This window comes from Phyllostomus hastatus, unplaced genomic scaffold (genome assembly GCF_019186645.2).
Source record: "Phyllostomus hastatus isolate PE091 unplaced genomic scaffold, TTU_PhHast_1.1 phas_contig_137, whole genome shotgun sequence".
Classification (NCBI taxonomy): Eukaryota; Metazoa; Chordata; class Mammalia; order Chiroptera; family Phyllostomidae; genus Phyllostomus; species Phyllostomus hastatus.
Genome location: NW_025333583.1, coordinates 857,100 through 879,313, shown reverse-complemented (window position 1 = coordinate 879,313; position 22,214 = coordinate 857,100). Strand labels below are relative to the sequence as shown.

Below are 22,214 nucleotides of genomic sequence, written 5' to 3'. Positions count from 1 at the left end.
TGCAGGATTTAGGCCACTGGCTCCAGAGGCTGTGGTCAAGTGGGACGGGCGGGGGTCCTCACACCAGGACAGATGGTGCCGGTCTCCTGCCTCTGGGGCCTAAGGCTCATGTAAGGGTAGGCAACCAGCACAAAGGGTCATCAGGAAGCGCGTTCTGAACCGGAGAGGAGGATATTGTGATGATGGGACATCACTCACATTTAAGGTCTCCTTGTGTGGGATTTGCCGTTGCCGTCTGGGCACTTTGACTCTAGAGCCTGTACTCCTAAACAGTTTGCTATAATTTAAAAATAAAATAAAATAAAGGGACCTTTCTGATTCTGTTCCTCACGTCGACGTTGCCACTGAACTTGTCCTTACAGCGGTCTGTATCTGCTGTCCGTTCGCCCTCACGTCCTGCCCGCAGCCCGTGTGCCTCACCCCTGCCAAGCAGCGCCACCTGGGGAAGCCTGCAGGCCCGTGGAAGCCGAGCGGCCGTGACCGTCCCCAGATACGGTCCCTCTGCCCGTCAGAGTATGTGGTCTCTTAGAGAGACCTCAACGCTCACGCAGCCCTTGTCACATCCACGCAAACAGGAGGCTGCTGGTGGCTTAGACAATCCCTGCTGACAGAGCCAGTGACCTCCTCTTATTAGATTCTCCTGTGACACTGTTATTGTGGACAGGTACTGCAAGAGAGTTAAAAAAAAATCAATCACATCCGATAAAAATTTCCTCCTTGAAATAGAATGTCATGGCCCATATTCTATTATTTATGTGATATTGTGTGTACATGTGTATGGCATTAGTCGATGTTTCACTATTTTAAAAATCGTCTTCTGCTTTCCAAGAAATTGTATTAAAAAAATGAAACTATAACAGTTGGTTACTTAATCAACTCCACATCCAATCCATCCAATATTCATTCAGAGATCACCCATGACTCAGAAACTTCTATCTGTACTGGCATTTGATGTAGAAGTTAAAGCAAAATATCAAAATATTAGCAAATTTGGAGCTGAAGCTTCTTGGCTGAAAATAATATCTTCACTTACCAAGAAACATTCTCCCCTCGAGAGAGATGAGCGTCCCAAGACTACATCTCCGTGAAAAGATTTTACTGGAAATTTCTGTTCTCTGGTGATAAGAACCTGGTTTGAATTCACTCATTCATCAAACAAGGCACTTTCTCATGATCAAACATGCAATAATCAGAGCAGAGCAGGATACGTTTTCATAAGGAAAATACACTCCCCGTTGCTTGTGAGTTCTTATGTGCATGTCTGAAGCTTCAGAGATCAATTACTTGATGTTAATTAACGTGTAAATAGTTCCATCATGATGGAAATGTAGTTTTCCTATGGGAAAAAAAACCATGTTTTCCAGGACATTCAGAACTAAACATGGTACAAAACTCCTCATTTTGAGCAACCATGCCCATTTTTTTGGACAAAAGTTGCCTAATATTTCTTCTTTTACAAAGAGACCTGTTTGAGGTGAGGAGATTGAAAGACATGGGCTTGAATCACATGTTTGTACCAGGGAAGTACTCAGCACACAGTGTGGCTGCGTACACAGAGGAAGAGTGTAACATGGACAGGAACGTGGGCGTGGGAGGCAGACAGGAAGACCTGGGTTCAAATCCCAGCCCCAACAGTTTTTGCCATGTGCACCTGGCACAGCGAAGACTATGAGAATGTCCACCTCTTCCTAGGCAGAGCCGCTAGGGACTAAGTGACCAAATGCTGGCCAATGACATGTGGTGGGAGTGATATAAGACACCAGTAGACACGGCTCTCAAAACATCACACGAGGCCCACCCAGGTCCCTGAGTGACCACTTGGAGGGTAAGTGTCATCATCAGACTAGACACGGCAGAAACAGCCTTCTCCTGGAAGCCACTGAGATGTGGGGACTGTGGTGTTACTGCCGTGGAGTGGAGTGTTGCTCTGACTAATGTTGACCAAGCTGCAACATTCCCTGTGCCTCAGTTTCTCACTTATGAAACTGGTATAATTAAGAACGTTTTTAACTTGGAGGTTGTTCTAAGAACACCCTAAGAAAGTACTTAGCACAGCCCTAGCACGTGGTAAACACTCAAGAAACATTAGCTGCTAGTGTGTGTGTGTGTGTGTGTGTGTGTGTGTGTGTAAACCGCAGTGAGAAGCTTATTGAGAGGCAGAGCTAGAAGGGGTAGAGGGGTTGTTCCTACAGGAAACAGGAACTGACAAAGTGGAAACCTGCATAAGATACCTGCAGGAACAAGTCAGAAGGCAACACAGAGAGAGACAGAGTTCGAGTCCCAGGGTAACATTCCCTAAATCTCTTCAGCCTCTGATTAGGGTTTGAGCTGGAGCATGAGGAAGAACGGGGATGGTGGGGAGCTGCCAAGCAGGCAGTTAGATGAAGAGATTTGATGGGGACTCTGACCTGGAGATACAAAGTTAGGAGACACACTACGAAATTGTGAAAATGAATGCAGTGTGGTTCCATCTGTGCTGACACGGAAGGATATCTATGATATCCTGGCAGGAAAACAGCAAGTTGTAGAGCAATGGGCATGCTATAATCACTTGCTATATACATATAGAAAAAAATGCCCGATCATCTCATCTGCAAGAGAAGTACACACACACACACACACACACACACAGGTCTGAAAAGGATGTGCCGAAGTATGATATGATAAAGTCTGGGTTAATAGATAAGTAAAGGACTTTCACTTTCTCATGCATAAACTTTGCACTGTTAGGTCCTGTTGCTTATAGTGAGCATTTAATCCCCCAGGTCCCACTTCACTCCACCCCTCTCCCCATCGAGCCCCTACCTCACCCTGAATCCCCACCCAGTGGCAGAGGTCAGCAGCGGAATGAGATGGAGAAGGAAAGATGAAGTCGATGTGAAGGATGATGTCACGTGATTTGATAATAAAAAAGGAGTGATTCAGGGCTTGGTTTTATGCTGCATCAAAACAGCAGTATCCGCACGGTCCCTGGTGAATTCACCCCTGCTCCCTGAAGGTTTAGAATCAGTTGGCTAAGGTGCAGGTCAGGTAAGATGATCGGCAGAGCACAGGAGTCTGTGGGCACATTGTCTGCTGTGACCTCCTAAGAGCCACTCGTTGCGCTCCGAGGGTTTCAGAGTCTCAGGTAGTATCCATGAACCCTCTCTACGAGCCAAGGAACGTGAGCGACTCGCCACCTTGTGGGGCAGAGTGTACCAAGAACGCCAGCTAACGAACACACCTGATCAGAAGGAAATGAACATAAACAGGACGATGAGGTGGCTTCACAGAACAACCTAGGTAGATTATCCTTGATTGTTCTGAAATTATTCGGCATCATCACCCAGCACAGCCCAGCCCACGCTCAGTACACATTTTGCAGAACTGTTCTTGAAACATCCAGGCCTCTCTTGGATCAAGAATATCATTATCGGCCCTGACTGGCATAGCTCAGTGGATTGAGCACGAGCTGCAAATCCAAGCATTGCAGGTTTGATTCCCAGTCAGGGCACATGCCTGGGTTGCAGGCCACGGCCCCCAGCAACTGCACATTGATGTTTCTCTCTTTCTCTCTCCCTTCCCTCTCTAAAAATAAATAAATAAAATCTTTTAAAAAAAGAATACCATTATCATAGAACTGAACTGTTGGAACGCTGAGATGGACATGTCAGAAAGCCAGCCAAAGCACGGGAATGTGGACCCCCGTGTGATCTTCTAGGTCCCGATTAAGGAAAGCACACACTGATGGGATCAATGGGGCCTTGAAGTCCCCTTGCCCAACAGCCAGACAAAGTGCTGCTTAACCTCCACGGACTAATAAGCGCATTTCCCGCAGAGCGATATGCAATAACCATCAGCTACGGAAACCATACCGGCAAGGCAGCCGCAGGTGAAATTGCTCCCGTCTTGCTTCTCCTTCGCGTCCACGCAGCTCGCGTTGTTCTGGCAGGGCTTCTTCTGGCAGGCGTCGAACTCTTCACAGAAAGCACCCACGTACGCATCGTCGCAGCTGCAGGAGAAGGTTGCCTAAAATGCAAAGGTGCAGCGTGTCACTCGAGTTCCCTCAGAGGTACGCGTCGGCCGCGCCAAACCCAGAGTTCCAAAGCACCACTTCTTCGTAATAGCACCGCTGAGTGTCTTCAACGATATCGCTTATGTCAGGAGCTGATTAAAACCATAGCTGTAGCCCTGGCTGGCGGAGCTCAGTGGATTGAGCGGGGCTGCGCACCAAAGTGTCACAGGTTCGATTCCCAGTCAGGGCACATGCCTGGGTTGCAGGCCATGACCCCCAGCAACCACACATTGATGTTTCTCTCTCTCTCTCTCTCTCCCTCCCTTCCCTCTCTAAAAATAAATAAATAAAATCTTTAAAAAAATACATAGCTTTAAAAGAAATGGTATATATTTCCTCAGAGTTTAAGTTCAAACGTTTGTTCTTAGGATTCTTTACTCATATTTATTTCAACCATTTTCAGTGTTCCTAAAGGAGAAGGATAACTTTATTTTAAGCAGAAAAAAAAGGACGTTTTGTTGCGCTGACATGAAAATAGCGATTTTGCCAGAGCACATAGATGGTGCTACAGCCATTACATCAGACGCCACCCCAACTAACTAATGCCCTGCAGCACAAACAATGCTCGTGAAAAACACATCCTCAAACGCCCTCCCCGGGCCACGCTTCCAGAGCACTGAATTTACTCAATCAGCCTGTCAGGCAGCCTCTGTCGATGGCCACGCAGGGGGAAATAACGGGACTGCAACTCAAGTCCTCTGTGTTCTCTTTTAGTTTACGATGCTCACGTTCTCCCGGAAAAAGGCTGTAACTCAGACCCAGAGGACTGGATTTGACTGGAAGGTTCATTTCTGAGGCCGCTGTAAAATCCGAATAAAACAGAGCCTTCCTCCTCCCTCCTTCTCCCCAGCCTCAGGCGGGCGACACAGCTAACAGAATCGCACCTCTGGCTCCGGAGCCCGTGCAAAGTAACGTAGACGGTTACTGCAGACTTTATGAAGTCGGTAGGAAAGGAAGCCCAGGGGAACCGCATAAGCAAAACTCACTGGTTAAAAACAAAACAACAAAACAAAACAGACAAAAGCACCTTTCCCAGCTCTCCCCAAGCCTCACGCATCAGGCAGGTGTTCAAATGTCTCCTGTTCCAAAGCCCCGCCCCCAGGCTCCCCGGGGCCTGCCGTCCCTACATGTCCAGGTCCAGAGCTTCTGGCCCCTAACCTTAGAAGCTCTGCCCTCTTCTCTAGGATGCTGTTAATCCGGGATCCCCCCCCCTGCCACCGTGCCTCCCCGCCAGCCCCAGCACCACACAGCCAGTCCTTCCTCCTGAAAGAGAGAGCAGCCTTGCCCCTTCTTGTCTTGAACACTTTTTTTGTCTCTCGACCATGTTTTAGAGTTCTCATCCATTTCTTGACCAATCTATTGCTGCCCATTTTGATTTCTTTGTGGTTCTTATTAATGAGGGAGGTTGTTCATCCCTTTCTTCTAATACCCATCATACTAGATGGTGATTATTAATGACATGTAAAATAGTAGTTACCAGTCATCATGCTGAGCTCTCGTTACAGGTCAGAGAGGTTTTAGTTGTCTTGCTTGTGTTTTCTAGATAAAACCACCACCCTCTCCAAAGTGCACACCCATCGCAAATAATGATAGTATCGCTTGCCCTTCTCCAGTTCTCGTGGGCCATGGGTGTGACTCTTCCAGAATAATTCTGATTTCAAAGGGAGGTTTGTAGAATTTACCCCTAAGTAGATACTGAATGGTTATTAAATTGTATCAAATGCCATTTTAGCTTAGATAAAAAAGATGACTTAGTTTTATGATTTAAAATTGTCTTTTTTTAACATATGCGTGCGTTGAATGTTTCAATTCCTGAGTGTGACTCAAACTTGCATTCCTGGAAGGAACAGCCCCTGAGGTCATTCTGCAAAATTGTTTTACATCTGCCTTCTATACGGAGCCAGACTTCTCAGCATCCAGCCTCACTTGCCCCCTCCCCAAAGACTCCTTTTCTAAGAAAAACTGTCCCTTGCACGGTGAGATCATGTTTTAAACCATAAGAGGATGGGTCTTGCCAACGAGACTCAGCCAGGAGTGGGTGGAATGGACCCCAGACAGCCCAACGTGATATTCACTCACCCAAAGCTGCCGGGTTTTATGTAGGTGTGTTTCTGTCCTTAATTGAATGTGTTTTTGTTCATGGCATATGCCAGATCCCTGGAATCTGCACACTCAAGTCGTCTTTAGCTGAAGAACATATTCTTCAACTACATCTTAGAAACCCAAATGGAGTAAAAGCAATGGTTTTTTCTTAAGTTAGAGCTAAATGTTCTGCCTTCTATTTCTATCGTCCCTCACGCCTCTCCGTGGCCAGTGGAAATTCCCTCTGCGTTCTAGCAACTGTTGGCTTCCTCTCTGATTTTTCATGATGTCCTGAGTTTTCTCTTTTTTGTGTGTGTTTGTGTGGACTTCGTGGTTGAAATCCGGGAGAAAGGCCGCCTGTTAAATGGGAAACTCCTTTCCTAGAACTGTTTGTCTTTCAAAGAAAATGTTGTCCTTGTGCAAATGTACGACGGAGTACACCTTTGCCGTTTGCAGGGGATGTGTCTGGAGTCCTTCGTGAAGCTGGAGATCAGTGAGCAACTTGGAATGTCAATACTGGCACACCCGATGTGTACCATTCCAAAGCGGGCCTCCACACCATAATAAATTACCATGTGTCATATTGTTGGCAGCTGTGCTCTGAAATTTACTTGGTTTGCATCCAGACGTTCCATACTGCAGATAAATTTCTTTGGTTATATGGGGGATATATTTTGCATATAATTTATTGGGTGAGTTCCATGGGAGCTACGTTGCTTGTGAAAGTAAATTATTAAAAGCTGCAAATCAAATATCTTTGATTTCATTTTGATTGAATGGAAAGCTAAAACAGAAGCCATACATTTTCTTTTGCTTTGTTTTAAGCAAGAACCTTAAAAAAAAACTTCAAGAAACTATTGAAACAATTGCTTTTGACCAAGTAAAACACTGAATTAATTCTTAAACTTTGAATTGAATAAGGAAGAAAATGAAAAAAAAAACATTTACATACCCATGACTATAGAAGTTTAGTTTAATCTTTGTGTATTCTATATCATGTCATTCATAAAGTTAGACATCTCCCTGTTTTCTAATTTCCTGTAAATATGAAAAGGTTTCTTTTAATTGTTTCAGGACTGATGACTTGCAAGAGGCCAACAATATTTATTAGGAAACAATGTTTTTGATACATTTGTTGTGGGAAACTGATCGCTGAAAGCTTTACACTCTTATGCCAACCTTGAGAAATTTAACCTCCTAACTATGATGATATTGCTAATCTAGGTCCAATTAACTCAACCAGCATCAGAGACAAAAAGAACTTACTTAAAATTCATAGCTTAGCTAAATTACAGAATGATACTTCCTTGAAAAATTATTATACATTTTATATATAAAAGTCTATCTCAGGTAAAATGGAAAGGGACTCTCAGAGATTAACTTCGAAACCCGGTGCAGAATCTCAATTTTCCTCCACCGCTTGAAGCCCAACATCCCACCTGGACGTCACTGAAACATTTTTCACGCAGCGGTAATAAGCTTACTTCGAAAAGTTCTCGGTTAAAAAGTGCTAGTCATTTATTCACCGTTCAAGAAACCAGGCACTTACTACCGCCCAGGCACTGTCCTGGGAGCCGGACACACAACGGTGGACACGGCTCTCCCATGCAGAACACATTCGGGGGAGGGGTGGCGGGGCGACTGCCCCTTCACAAAATGAACAAGTGTAACTACGGATAAATGCCATGGGAAGGATAACGTGGGGGAGGGGAGACGTGGGGGGTGTGGCCGACACAGCGTAAAGGGGCAAAGACTTGCCAGAGGCGCAGGAGCGAGCCGTGGAGCAGTCCGAGGGAAGACAGTGCAGAAGAAGGGAATGGTCAGTGAAAGGACACCGAGCCGGAGCCTAGCCCAGCCAAAAAAAAAAAAAATATAGCCAGAAGGCCAGCGTGGTAGAGCCGATGGCAGAGACAGAGGAGGGTCATGAGGGGAGAGGGTAACTGGGGTGTCGCTCGGTCCTGCAGGGCGGCGCGACTTCTCAAGGGAGGGCCCGCCTCGCCCTCAGGAGCCATTGGCAATGTCTGGAGACATTGTTCGTTGTCACACCTGGGAGCTTGCTACAGGCATCCAGTGGATAGAGGGGAGGGACGCTGCTAAACATCCTCCAAGGCACAGGCCAGGCCCAGAACCAGGAATTTTCTGGCACAAATGTCAACAGCGTTCGGGTTGGAAACCCTGATGGAGAGCTTTATAAGCCACAGGAAGGACGCTGACTTAGTATGAAACTTGGGAAACCACAGTTCATGTGCCCCCAAGGACCCCAAACGGTATTGCACGTAGTCATGTTGCTTTGCATTACACGAACGGGTTTCATTCCTAGAGCTGACTGGATTCTGGTAACACCCTGGCTGTGGCTGGAAGGGACCCCACAGCCCTCTTGAAGCAGAAGCACGGCCTTTTATTCGGGCTAACGTGAGTTCCTCCGTGCGGACGGTATGACGTTAGCCCTGCCATCCGAGAAGTTCTTCCAGGCATCGTTACTCAGCCTCCAAGCACCACTGGTTCCCACCAGATAATGCACCCGAAGCCGGATGTCCATTTTCATTCTGTAATCCCACTCACTCAACAGACAGCGTTTGCATCCCGCCCCTGCCAACCACTGTTATACCAGAGATGTGCCGAAGGACAGAAGGGGACAGTCCCTGCTCTCACTGAGCTTATATTCCAGCTTATATACCCTAGAGGGACAACGAGGAAATGCATAATATCCTGTCCCAAGGCGGTAAGTGCTACAGAGAAATGCTCATCGAGTGCATGAGTGACTGGAGAGGAATGGCAGGATGCAAGCTGACTTCTATCTCCAGCCAAGTCAGACGGACCCATGTTTTTCAAGAATTGAACCTTCAAGCCCTGGCTGGCGTAGCTCAGTGGATTGAGCGTGGGCTGGGAACCAAAGTGTCACAGGTTTGATTCCCAGTCAGGGTACATGCCTGGGTTGCAGGCCATGACCCCCAGCAACCGCACATTGATGTTTCTCTCTCTCTCTCTATCTCCCTCCCTTCCCTCTCTAAAAAAATAAATAAATAAACATCTTTAAAATTAAAAAGAAAAGAATTGTACCTTCATAGAGTTCAACCCTCCCTCCACATTGTCCAGGTTTCGCTTTACACTTAAATTGAACCCAACCCGCAGAAAACTGCATGCAGGGCTGTAGTTTCTTGCTCTCTCTTGCCCTCTCTTTCAGTGATTGGGAAGTGAATTGTTTTCACTGAGCTGCTATTTCACCCCACACTGTCAACTAAATACTGAAGGGTCTCAGCAGACACATCCCTAGTAAACCTACTAGTGCATTTACCATGGAGATATTGTCGAGAAAACTACATACCTACACTTTTTGTGCCCTGTTTATAGAACTCTATCCAGGAAAATTCACTCATTTAAGTGCCAGTGAGAATTTTGCTAGTCACGAGAACTGATGCTTTGATCCTCTGAACAGTGCCAGTCACGTGACTGCCCTTTTTTTTTTTTTTTTCTATTTGATTTGGCCACAGTGAGCTGGAGTGCACTCCAGGTCCAACTGCAACAGCTGTCTAGGGTTTGGTGACCAATATGTCCCCTTTCTAACTTGTATACTTCTTTCAAATTTATGTCTTCTCTGACTCTTGTATTTTTATATTTCAATACTCTGTAAAATACACAGCCAAATGTATAAATAGGTAACCTAAACTCTCTATCCTGTCATACAAGACCCTGGACAATTGGGCCACATTTTCTGTCTCATTCTCTTGTCATTTTCACCTGTCAGGAAAGCCTCATTATTTTGGATAAATCATCCCAGAGAGATGAGTTTTCTGAGAAGCTTTATTCCTATCTTTAAGCATCAGAGTTTATTTTGCTTCTCCCCTTTAACAAAGTATGCAGAAAATACACTTATTTCTTTTGGCTTCCCCAGTGCCATCAGCACAAACACAAAATCCCCAGCTGACGAGACACTCTGAGTCTCGCTGCTGATGGAGCTCGCTTGTGTTAAACCACCTCCTTCCTCTTCACCTCCTCTGTCAGGTGGGCATTGCTGCATCCGCATCCGTGTCAGGAGCTAAGGGCGGGCCTGACAGAAGGGTCAGATAAATTGCTTAAGGTGGCCCAGCAGGCAAGTATAAGGTGGCTTAAACCGGTACCATCTGATTCTAAGTCCTTGTCCACTCTCAGCTGCACACCATCCTGTCCGCACTGTAATGACCTCCGTTCCCCACAAATGCACGTGGGGGCGCCCCTCACCCTCACCCTCACTCTAAAGTAACCCCCCACACCCTGTTCCAAATACCAGTCATTTTTCTGCCTCCCCCTTGCTCTCTGCCTGCCTTCCTTACCTGCACCATTGACTGTCCTTGGAGTTCACTGAATCTAATGTCCTCTAGCCTTAAGAATAATGCCAAACCTATTCATATGAGGTGTCAACACGGAGTGAAAATATTCTTCCTGAGGGTTGGAAACCTAAGCACTCCTGAGCAGGCTTGGAAATGCTGACCCGGCTGCTCTTCACCGAGATCGGAGGCCCTCGTCCTCCGTCCGGGACCCTGAGCTGCGCAGAGTGGCTGTCTGAGCGCTCGCTCTCCGGATGCGGCGGCTTTGCAACGGGGCACCAACGGGGAAACCCGCTGCAGAGTCCTGTGCAGGCACAGCTGCCTCTGCCCCCAGTTCCTTTCCGTCTCTGATGGCCTTGTGTCCTGTTACGACGGCACGACAGCCACTCAGGCATTCTTCCACCACACGTTCGTTATCAAGGGGTTCCTTGGACAAGGATGAAGAGGACAATCCCAAGCAGAAAAGGTGACTAATGAGTCCCTAAAACTCTAAAAATGGGGGGAAAAAAATTTAAACCACTCTGGGCTAACAGACTCTTTGGGCCAATTGCGATGTTCATTCCGGGCCAGCCTGGTTCCAAACAACATCTGGGCTATTCATAATGAAATGTCTGAACATCTGCAAGGCCACAGCTCTAGCTAATGAGTTGATAACTGTTGAAACCAAGTGAGGCAGGCATGACAGCTTGCCAGATTACCCTACGTGCTGGTTTGCCAAATTAATTTCATATATGTTTGAAATTTTCCATAATAATAATAAAAAAGCAGTGCTTTTATTTTAAGAGTCTGGCTAAGTCCCAAGCAAGGAAAGATAAAACTCTGAAACATGAGTCACATTTCGGCGTCCTGTGTCCAGCTCCCGCCCATGGAATCTGCTATTGCATTCACCGTGGGGACACCGTGGAGAGCGCGGTGTGCACAGCGCCCACTCCAGGAATTAGTTTCATATCCACGTGCCAGGACAAGCTCTGCTCGTCCGAAGGGACGGGCGAGCTTGCTCCTGAGGACGTGAATCAGGCAGCTGAGCGCACTTCCCTCTGAACAGCCGAATCCTCTTGACGAGAAAGCTTGGCCATTCCTACGCCAAGGGAAGGCTGGGCTGCCTCCCAGCTTCCCCAGCACGCCAGGGTCACCAGCAGGGCACAGCCAGCCCAGACCTCGGCTGGGAGACGACAGCAATTCCTGCTCATCGAGCCTGTGAGTAAAAATGCAGCAGACCTCTCGAAACTAGCTCTCCCTACCCCGGCGGGGTCCAGACGTCCATACTATAGCCTGTGTCCTAGCATTGGCAAGCTCTGGAACCTTTTTGCTCCTAGTAATGCAGGAGCTCCAGGTGCAATGATATAGGAAGAAAGTTCCTCAAGTAAGGGCTTTCTGCAGCCCCTGGACTGAGGGCTTATATCGCTCTGAGCAGACTTTGGGAAAGGCAGGCAGGGAGGCCCCACTAACTCAAGGAACCACGTGGCATCAGTCACATTCTAGGCCCAGCTGTCCCGTCACCCCAAACACATTGACCCTGAGCCGATGGAGACGGAGCCCGCAGAAGCGTCGTCCCAGTAATCCTCAGCCAGGGACCCATCATCCCAACTCCTGGGTCATGGGAACCAGACCGGGCCGTCTTTCAGGTCTGAGTTACAGAGGTGACAAGCACTAAAAGCCAGATAAAAAGCAGTAACCCCGGCACATGCTTTCATTTGATCACGCATAAGTGAGCTGTAACTGAAGGGTCGGACCAGCCGAGCGTGCTCTTCTAGCCTTCTGCTAAACCCAGGTTTAGTATTTCAAGAAACAGGGGGAAAAAATCACTTGGATATAAAATTTAAGACATTATATGAACATTCTCTTTATGATGTAAGAGTGCTTCTAAATGCCTTTCCCCGAGCCCCAGCCACACAAGAACGCCTGGAATCGGGCCACTGAGACAAATTGTTACCTCTTGTTGGGACACAGTAAGCTATCTCAGAGGAAAAACGGGCTATGAATTACATTTTTCAAATTCTTGTCTATTAGCTGGGTCGTGTTCTATTCATTACACATGTAATTCAAGCAACATTCTTTCATTGCTTGTAGCTCAGAATCTTATGTTCCCATTAGACATTAGACAGCCCATTGCTCTTCTATTTGGGTCCATTAATTGCAAATGTAACAGCTTATTTTTCAAACATGAGCTTAGAGACATGCGGATCATCTCAACATTAAATTCAAGACTTGACATTCATGAATTCGTAGAATTCATTTCTTTGGCTTCCATGTTAAATTCTCAGCAATAGAAACAACGATGAGTGCGAGTCCCACTCTTTGCTCCCCCAAAGGGCACTGGAGTTCACTTCAGGACTCAGGGGAGAAAAAAGTAAACGGCCTTGAGGAGCTTTGCTGAAAGCCTTTCTTCCTACACTTGCAGGTGTGCATGGGCAACACGGAGCCGTTCAAAAGCCCCTTGCGGCCACATTGTGCCAGCGTATGTGTTCTCGGCGCTCTGAGCGGGGCCAGAGCCGGGCCCAAGGGTTCCGTGTCACCAGCCGCCCACTTCAAGTCACTGCCGTCCGTGGGCTTGTCCGCTGCGTCACTCCCGACCACTACCAAAGTCTCGTGTGGCCTCTGCGAAAACGAACGCCCCTGGAAATTCATCTTTTATTGAACTTCCCTGAAAGGAAATAGCCTGATCCCATACGCAGAGGACATCTCACTCTACTTTCTTATTTTAAAATTCTGTTATTATATCAAAAGAAAATGGTAAGAAAAAAAATCTTTAATGAAATGGACATGTTGGTGTATAAATTGTTGATGAGAAGGGACTCGTTGAAAATAGATCCCTTACAGAAAATGGATCCCTTACAGACAACTGTAATGGAACAACAATAAAATAATTTAAATTTAAAAAAAAAAAGAAAACAAAAGAGATCCTCCCCAACATCCTCCTCGGGTTACCCCAGATGGGAAACTCACTCTGAACTACATCTTTCAATGTAAAGCAAAGAGGAAAAAGTACTGGTCACGTTCTCTAAAGGTGGAAATGCAACGGGACAGGGCAGGGTGAACACGATCATTTGCTGAAGAAAGCCCCAGGGTTTGTCGAGTACCGTACAGGGATGCACTCACTCCTCCCAGCAGTCCTGCAAGATCCGTGTGATCTTTGGCTTTCACCACGGATGCATCAGAGCATTTAGGTAGCTTGCTCAAGGTCACGGAGCTAGTAAGAGGCACAGGGAGGCAGATTTGGCCTCATTGTCAGGACAGCCTTAGCATTTAAGATATTCAGAAATGCAATTAATTTAGTTACAAAGTATGAGAAGCAAGGACCAAATAACATCCTGAGGAGGGGGATGAGGACAGCACTCATGCACCCGGTGGGAATTTGAGGGGCATGACCCCCAAAGGCCTCTTCAACTTCCAGGTCCAGTGAGCCTGGGGTCCGGTCCCACGTAGACCACAAACGCCCACGGTCACGGTGCCACTGCAAGTGGTTTGCCGCCACTCCGGAGTGCTGACCGCCGCCTGGTGGGTTTCTTTCGTCTTCTCACTGCATTTGTCCCCCGAAACTCCCACGGCACAGCACCACAGCCCGGGAGGCTTACACAACAGAAATTTATTTTCTCACGGTATCGAAGGTTGGGAGCTCCAAAATCAAGGTGCTGGCAGGGCTACTTCCTTTGAAGGCCTCTCCGCCTGACTGACAGATGGCTGTCTGCTCCCTCCTCTGCACGTGGCCCTGCCTCCCTCTGTGCGTGTCTACACCCTAATCTCCTCTGTTTATACCAGTCCTGTTGGATCGGCGCCCACGCCTACGACTTCATTTTACCCTAATCACCTCTATAAAGGCCCAGTCTCCCCCCCATACGGCCACATTCTGAGGCAGGAGAAGTTAGGACTTCAGTGTAGGAATTTTGCACAGATACAATTCAGCCCATAACACCCACCCATCCCCTCTCTGGCTGTCCTGCACACTATTTGCAGAGCACTCTTCCTCAACCACTGCTTTCAGAACTCCACAAATATTTGATGCTGACTGTATACGACCGATTATCCTCAAGGACACACAGATTCACTGAACAACAGCTGTGTGAGAAGCCTGCTGTGGCACGTACAAACGCGGCGTTGCCGGCCGAGGTCCCATTCCCGGTTCTTCCACTTCCCCGACCTTGGGCAAGTGGTTCACATTGTTCATTACTGTGTTTCCTGTCGGACCTTGCTTCCGCAGTAGACAAAACATAAAAGGAGATGTGCTGTAACTCAAAGATTCTATGATTTATGTCGTGATGGAAACACGTAACTGTTGAAGAATCTAAAACGATACAACAGATAGTCCACAACACCCACCCCACGGGAAGTGAGCCCCCAGGCCCCCTCTTCAGCTGGCATTCGGGTCTTCTTCTGAACATTCAAATCTGGAACCTGCATTTCCTCTCCTATGGGACCTGTAATTCTCCTTTGCCTTAGTCTTCGCTTCTGTTTTCCTCTACCTAGATTATTTTACAGTTTATCTATCTTTTGCGAATAGCCTCAAATCCAATCCAAAGAGAGAGACTATAAATACATAGAAAAGTAAAAACACACCTAGAGCTCATATAAGAGATCAGTTCAGCCTTCCTTTTGAAGAATGAATGCAATTATTCAGCTCTTTGTTTTGCTATTGAAATAAGAATATACACATAAATCTAGAACATTGGTATCACGGCCTAAATTACGGGAGGTTTTTCTGGCTTGATTATATAATCTCTGATATTACAGACTTTGACTAAAGACATTCCTTCAGCATTTGGAGAGGAAAAAATATATATACTTTAATTTTTCTGTGAAAGGTTGTTATTTATATAGAGCCCCTCATCTGATTGATGCATTGTTACTTTATTGAATTTACACTCACACAAATTGAAATAACACCAGCAGAGGTGAGAAGGTCCTATCATTCATTTTAATTAAATCTTATCTCAATAAATGTTTGTTACTTTCATCATTTTAGTATTGAACAAATGGCAGGTTATAGCTAACAAATGTGTTTCCCCAGGAGAACTAGAAAAGAGTCATTATAATTTTCAGAATAAACTCATTGAAATCTCTACCTCAGGGGTGCAAAAGGTAAGTTCACCAAGCGAATCTTGCTTGCTTTCAGATTTTTTTTTATTAACCTATAATATTCACATGAAGCAAGTTTTGGGGTGAGAACTTAGTCCTCCAATTCTGAATAAATTTGGAATGTAAGAACATTAACACTGTTTATACCTTCTTTTCAAAAAAGCCTTAATTATCATATTTTAACCATTTTGATGCTTGCAGTGTCTTTTCTAACTCCTGTGTGACCCCTGGAACAGGACGTTGTATTTAGGTTCTGTGATATAACTATATATAGATTATATATATTGCATATGTGTATATGCGTGCATATACACGTATAAACAGGGTCCAGCAGAAGTGAGGCCAGCTTGAGTGTGGTTGGTAGGGCAATAATATGGGTGTGAAAATTTATAGTTTTAATTTCAACATTTCACCTAAAATGTCATATGGTGTGCTTGAGTGTGATGTTATATTACAGAATTGCATGCTTATGATTTTGTAATAAAAGATTTTGTAATAAAAAAGGGGTGTTATCTGTGCCTCAGGTCTCTGGTATAGAGAGCTGCTAAAACCCTTTAAATTTCCTACGTGACGAAAGCACTAGGAACATCTTTTGTTCTGCTAGTTGGTCTGGACCCACCCCCACTGTGTTTCCCTTCCTAAAACCAAGGCCCAGAGTCCCTTGGAATTTCCCGGGTGATGGGAGTGTCTTTTGTTCTCAGAGGCGACTCTGGACGGCTCCTGCGCTGGCCCCCAGAAAGACCAAGCCATAACAAGAAGCTTGGAATTCTCAGCCTCACCCCACCCTCCAGAGAGGGGCTGGAAATGGAGTTAATGATTGTCCATGCCTATCTGACAAAACCCAGTAAAAATCCCAACAGGACAGGGTTGGGTGAGCTTCCAGTCTGGAAATCATTGGTGGGGGGCGGGAGGAGGGATGTACCCCGACTGCACAGGGAGAAACCCCCCACCCCAGTCGGATCTCTCCCAGACCACGCGCTATGTAGCTCCTCCTCTGGCTGCTCATCTGTACCCTCGATCAAATTCTTTCATAAACCGGTAACTGTAAGGAGTGTTTCTCTGAGTTCTCTGAGCTACTCCAGCAGATTAATGAAACCCAAGGCGCGAGTCCTGGGGACCTCCAATCTGTAGCCAGTTGCTCAGAAATGGGGGCAACAGATCGCCTGGGCTTGCAACTGGGATCTGAAGGTGGAGGGGACAGTCTTGTGAGACTGAGCCCTTAACCTGTGGAATCGGACGCTATCTCCAGGTGGAAAATGTCAGAATTTTGCTAAACTGTAGGACACCCAGCTGGAGTCCACATTTGGTGACCACAAGTGTCAGAAGTAGTGTCCCCTTAAAGGTAAAGGAAACCCACAGGCCCCGGCAGGTGTGGCTAAGTTGGTTGCAGCATCATCCTATAAACCAAAGGATCAAGGGTCTGATACCCAGTCAGGGCACATGCCTGTGTTTCAAGTTCAGTCCCAGTCAGGGCACATGCCTGCATTGCAAGTTCAGTCCCTGTCAGGGCACATGCAAGAGGCAACCGATCTGTGTTTCTCTCTCACGCTGCTGGTCCCCATCCTCTTCCTCTCCCTTCCTTCCGCTCACTCTAAAAACCAATGAGCATGTCTTCAGGTGAGGATTAAAAAATAAAAAAAAAAATTTAAAAAGAGACAACCCACCAGAGAGAGAAACACACAGTAGGGAAGAACTGGGTTTCTTCCTACAAAGGAAGATGAAAAACTGAGATTTTCTTTTCCCAGTGCTTTATTTGGAGGGCGGGGAAGGGAAGGCACGCTGGACTCCCTAGAGCCTCCGCACCCCCACCATCAGAAGGGATAACGAAGTGTCCAGGCGGCGGGGCCGCGTGTGTGGAAGTCCTTGACCTCGCACAGATCCGTGGCAGTGCCGGGCAAACCGTTCCGCTCACTTCCTCTTTCCTGAGCGCAGGTGCCGACCCAGGCTGCTACACCTACCTAGTGGCCGGCTGCCCCGCACGCCAGTCCTCGTCACAGAGCCAGTCTCAAATGATGTTTTGCACTTGTAATTTTCAGTTGCACGTGACAGAAGAAAATCAAGCTCTTAGGAGCCGACCCAAGTTCCTGTTTTCTCTGAGGGCTGCACACCTGGACTTTGGCAATGGGCCGGGCTTGGGGTCACCGAGGTCACCAGATGAACGGGTCTCCGACAGCTTCTCAGGCTCCTCTACAACAACAGTGGCTGTGTTTATTCGGCTTACCATCTCTCTCAGAAAGGCTCAGATGCCACCAGCCTCCCCTGTTTCTAAACTAGGGAGACACGGAGCCCAAACCGAGGCTCGGATTTGCTGACAAATTTGATAGATCTCACCTCCCCCACCCCAGGTTCCTGCTCTTGTCCCCAGCACCTCCAGGAGGCACCTGCCTTCTGGAATTATCTGCCATTCTCTTTCCCACTAACATCAATCCCTGACTGAACTAAGTTATTGCAGTTTTAATGATAGATAACACCTTAATAGGATACCATTTTAGGGCTATTTGCATTTAAATAGGAAATCAGGCTGTGATTACACAGGAATGCAGCTCAAATGGAAGGACCTGCAGGCATCCCACCAGGTGGATGAGTTAAGGAAATTTGGGGTGAAGGGACCTCTCTAAACATCCGTGAACCTTACACCAAGTAGGCACCCCCAGACCACCGCTTTCTGTCCAAAAGCATGGGCAGCTCAATCATATCAATGTCAAGTTACTTCTATTTTTAGAAGTAGCTTTTAAAGAACCTTCAAATCAGAAATAAAGACTTTCATAATAAAACATTTTTTAAAAAGGGGATGAAACTGGGGGCAGTGGAGAGTAATGGGAAAAACTGGATGACTGTAATAGAACAACAGTAAAACTTTTTTTTTTAAATCCTCACCTGAGGACTTTTCCTCATTTGCTTCTGGAGAAACAGAAAGTGGGAGAGGAAGGGAGAAACCACCATGGGCGCATGAGCATCTGCTGGTTGCCTTCCATATGCGCCTGGACCGGGAATCAAACCCACAACTCTTCAGTCACAGGACGATGCTCCAGCCAGCTGAGCCACATCAGCCAGGGCATAAAACACTTCCTAAAAGTTATCTGCTAGTACCACTGCTAGCAGGTATCGATGGCTTTGCCAGTGTTTAGAAAACCATTTTATTAGAATCCTTCTTGGGGAACAATTATTTATTCCTGAGTATTACTGGCTATAAGTGATATTTGTCAACAATTTTATTTTTTTAACTACAAAATTTAAAATGCATTTAGCTGAGCAATGCTGCAAAACAATGGGAAAGAAGTAAGGCGAACAGCCGACTGCCCGTTTCTGTGGCCCAGGGCACCAACTCATCACAGCTCAGATCTTAAAAGCGAAACAAAAAATGCTAGCATGCAGAGCGTACACTAGTGACCTGGATTCAGAAATTCGAGTACCAACTTCCTCCCAACAATTATCTTCTAAAAGCAGAACTCTGAGAAGGAAATTAAACGTGAGTCTGGTCCCAGATAACTTCCACCAAAGTCAGTTAAAATCAGGTGTGTGGGCCAGAAGCGTTCCTGGGGAGTTCAAAGGAAGGTGAGTGAAGCACTTGCAAGGGTAACGGCATTGGGGTGCCAAGTGCAACCAAGGCCACAGGAAGGTGGTGGCTCTTGACGTAGGCCACAGATGCCACTTCCACTGGTTGGCACATCACAAGTGCCACCTATACTTTGTGAAGCTCCTTAATAAATGCTTCCACCCCTATGATCTCCTTTCAAATCCCATTAGGATTTCTCCAGCACCTGCATGGATCTGTGCGAGACCTCGGCCTTGCACGTGCCACAGCTGTGTGACACGGACACCCTCGTCATTCCCACGGAGACGGAGGGAATTGTGCGATGCAGTTTCAGTGGGTGCCAGAGTCAGATCTTGACCCCGCTCCGCCCCCACGTCCGCTGGCCCCCACCGGCCACGAAGCCGCAGGCTTCGTCAGAACGACCTGTGCAGACGCGGGAGCCACACTGGCGTCGTCTGGACCGAGCACAGGAACATCTGTCTTCACACACAGAGACATGGGCTGTAGCCTTGAATTAATTCTCTCTCCGGTGAAATGACAAAAATAGCATGGCCTTTCTATATGCCTCTTAATGATCTCAACAAACTAAAAGTTAGTACCTTCGGAGGTACCGTCAAATCTTGAAACGGCGGCCCTTACTGAAATCACGTCCCTTCATTCCTGAGAGCCCCAACACCCCCACTCACTGATTCGAGTGAACAAAACGTCCACATCCCAGGGCCCTGGGGAGTGGAAGGTTCTTTCTACCAGGATACAGCCATGAAACGGCTGTCTTGTTAGCGCCCTGGGAATTTAACCCAAGTGGAATTTAATGAGGTATATTTGGTTAAATTACAACTAATTGTTCTTACGGTAGAAAATGGAAGTATAACATGATACCAATCTAAATATGGAAACCATACTTCTTATATTTTTATTTATTTTAGCAACCTGAAAAAGCCCGACAGACAAGACTCAAAGTTAGCTGCTGCTTCTGGTTTTAGATATCACAACAGAGTATCTTTCTGTGTGTCCCCCAAATCTTCCCTGTGTAGGAAAAACCTAAAAATAGAGGAGCGAGCTTGGATTGAAAAAAATCAATGAGAGTAATTTGAGCTTGAAGAAAGGTGACCCCGTTCCAGTATTAGTTCCCGCAGTCTCTGACCTTGGCCTGTGGGGCAGCCCACCACGAATCTGATCAAAGTGCAGGCTCACCATGGCCTCCGCCACTCACCGTGCTGACGGCTCTCTTTCCATTCCAGACCCTAGGACACTTCCTGAGCAGACTGCTTCGGCATCACTTCAACTGCTGGTTTCCAGATATGTAACTCATCCGTTTACTGTTTTAATGCCCACTGACCATTAATGCCTCTTGCATCAACGTTTAATTGGCTTGATTTATAGAACTTTGTTCAACTCTCTGTTGCTGACACTGTTTGACGGTGATTACCTATTATAATGTGCTTAATGGCACTTAACTATATGTTAAAACAAACCAAGACCAGAGAGTTACAAGAAAAAGGATAAAGTTAAAATGTAATGAAGAAAGCAGGGAAGAAATGAAAAAAGTTAGTAGAAAAGAAACACTAAAAACATACTAGTGAACTTAGAGGAGCACCGATTGAATTATAATGCTGAGGCAGAATGAGAAGAGAAAAAGCAAATTTTCTAAGGTTGCCTGTAGATATAGATGCTAATACAAGTGCATAATTACTTATGGAGCATACAAATGCTATTGTGTATGTTGCTACTAGTATTTCTTCTCTTCAAGGGCTTCGTCCTCCCCTAGTCTCCCGCCACAATAATGTGACCGTGCTAAAACAGGTGTGTAAAACTGATGTCCTACACAATCAAGGACCTTGGAAATCTGGGCAGCTCTGGAACATTCTGCACTTGCTGGGGCCTCTGCTGACCCCTGGAAGACTGCCTCACCAGCATCCTCTGTGTCCTTCTTTCCGGGCTCAAGCGTTAAACGATATCCCACTGCACGTATCCCATGGTCACCTCTGCCTGAGGCTGAGACACAGCTCGAATGTGCTGCCCAGAAACCAAGCACAGTCACATAGGGAGGGTCGACTGCACTCATGGCAGTGGCCTGAGGGGGCCTGTGGTAGCCTGGCTCCCTTTGTCCACCACCGAGCAGCTGTTATGTTCCAGGGAGAGCTTTCTCATTCCCTCTGGAGCCAGAAATCTCTATCCCTTATTGACTTGGAAATACCCTGTTCAACTGCAGAATTATCATTAAACTACAAATTCTCCTCCAGTGCGAACTTGGAAAGGATTAATGCTCGCTCAATTAAAGGCGGATCTTAGCCTCAGAAACGCCCATTATGTCAAAGGAAGTTGAGCACAGAACGAGGTCCTTCTTGCTGATGAGTAACACACATGGAGGTTGGGGCCAAGTTTCTTGGGATTGTTCTTGGAGTACAAGGAAAAGGCAGTCTGCAGGAAGAAACCCTTCCAGTGACTCAGGACAGTCTGACGGGTGTCGGGGAGATGCCTGTCCTGCCCCTCCCTGGCAGAGGCGGTAGGTTCCTGGACAGTTTTCAGCCCAGGCAATGTTAGGACAGCATCTACTCTGAACCTGCCTTCTCTCACGTTCCCCAGGAATAAGTCAAGCTTCTAAATGAGTTTCAGGCAAAGGGTAACCTGGGATTGAGCAGATATCCCAGCGCTGACCTCACCTGGACCAGTATTCAAGGTGGCTCGGGTGAACGGAATCACCCGCTTCCACTCAGAGCCAGAACCCTCCTGAACCCCCAGGAATTTCGGCCCCTGGGCCCCTTGACCTCAGGATGTCTGCAATTATTTCTTCCCCTGTAACCAAGACTGTGTACAAAGGTGACACGACTTCAGTTTTGATGGGAAAATTCAAAAATGTTTTTTTTTCCAAAGACGTAAAGCTCATAATATGAGTTTTTAGAAAACAAAACAAAAAAAAATCTGTCAGAGCAACATTATTGGTCACTAGGAAAATGCAACTCAAAACCACAGTGAGATGCCGCTGCACGCACAGTAGGACGGCGAGATTCAAAGGAAGAGGGAAACAGCCGGTGTCCGTGCGTATGGGGGGAGACTCGAATCCCCGCACGCCGCCGGCAGGAATGTGAGGTGATTCCCCGGGGACGGTGGAGGACAACGGACACTTCCCCAAAAAGTTAAACGCAGAATTGTCACATGATCCAGC

The 22,214-nt window shown here is 46.7% G+C and overlaps 1 protein-coding gene across 1 annotated transcript in view; it reads right to left on the bottom strand.

Annotated features, from left to right (window-relative positions):
- DNER (delta/notch like EGF repeat containing) overlaps window positions 1-22,214 on the bottom strand; it is a 260,889-nt gene that overhangs the window by 89,073 nt on the left and 149,602 nt on the right. The window contains exon 6 of the mRNA XM_045855980.1: window positions 3,855-4,008. Within this exon, the coding sequence (XP_045711936.1) occupies window positions 3,855-4,008 (154 nt within the window). The remainder of the gene's footprint in view (window positions 1-3,854; window positions 4,009-22,214) is intronic.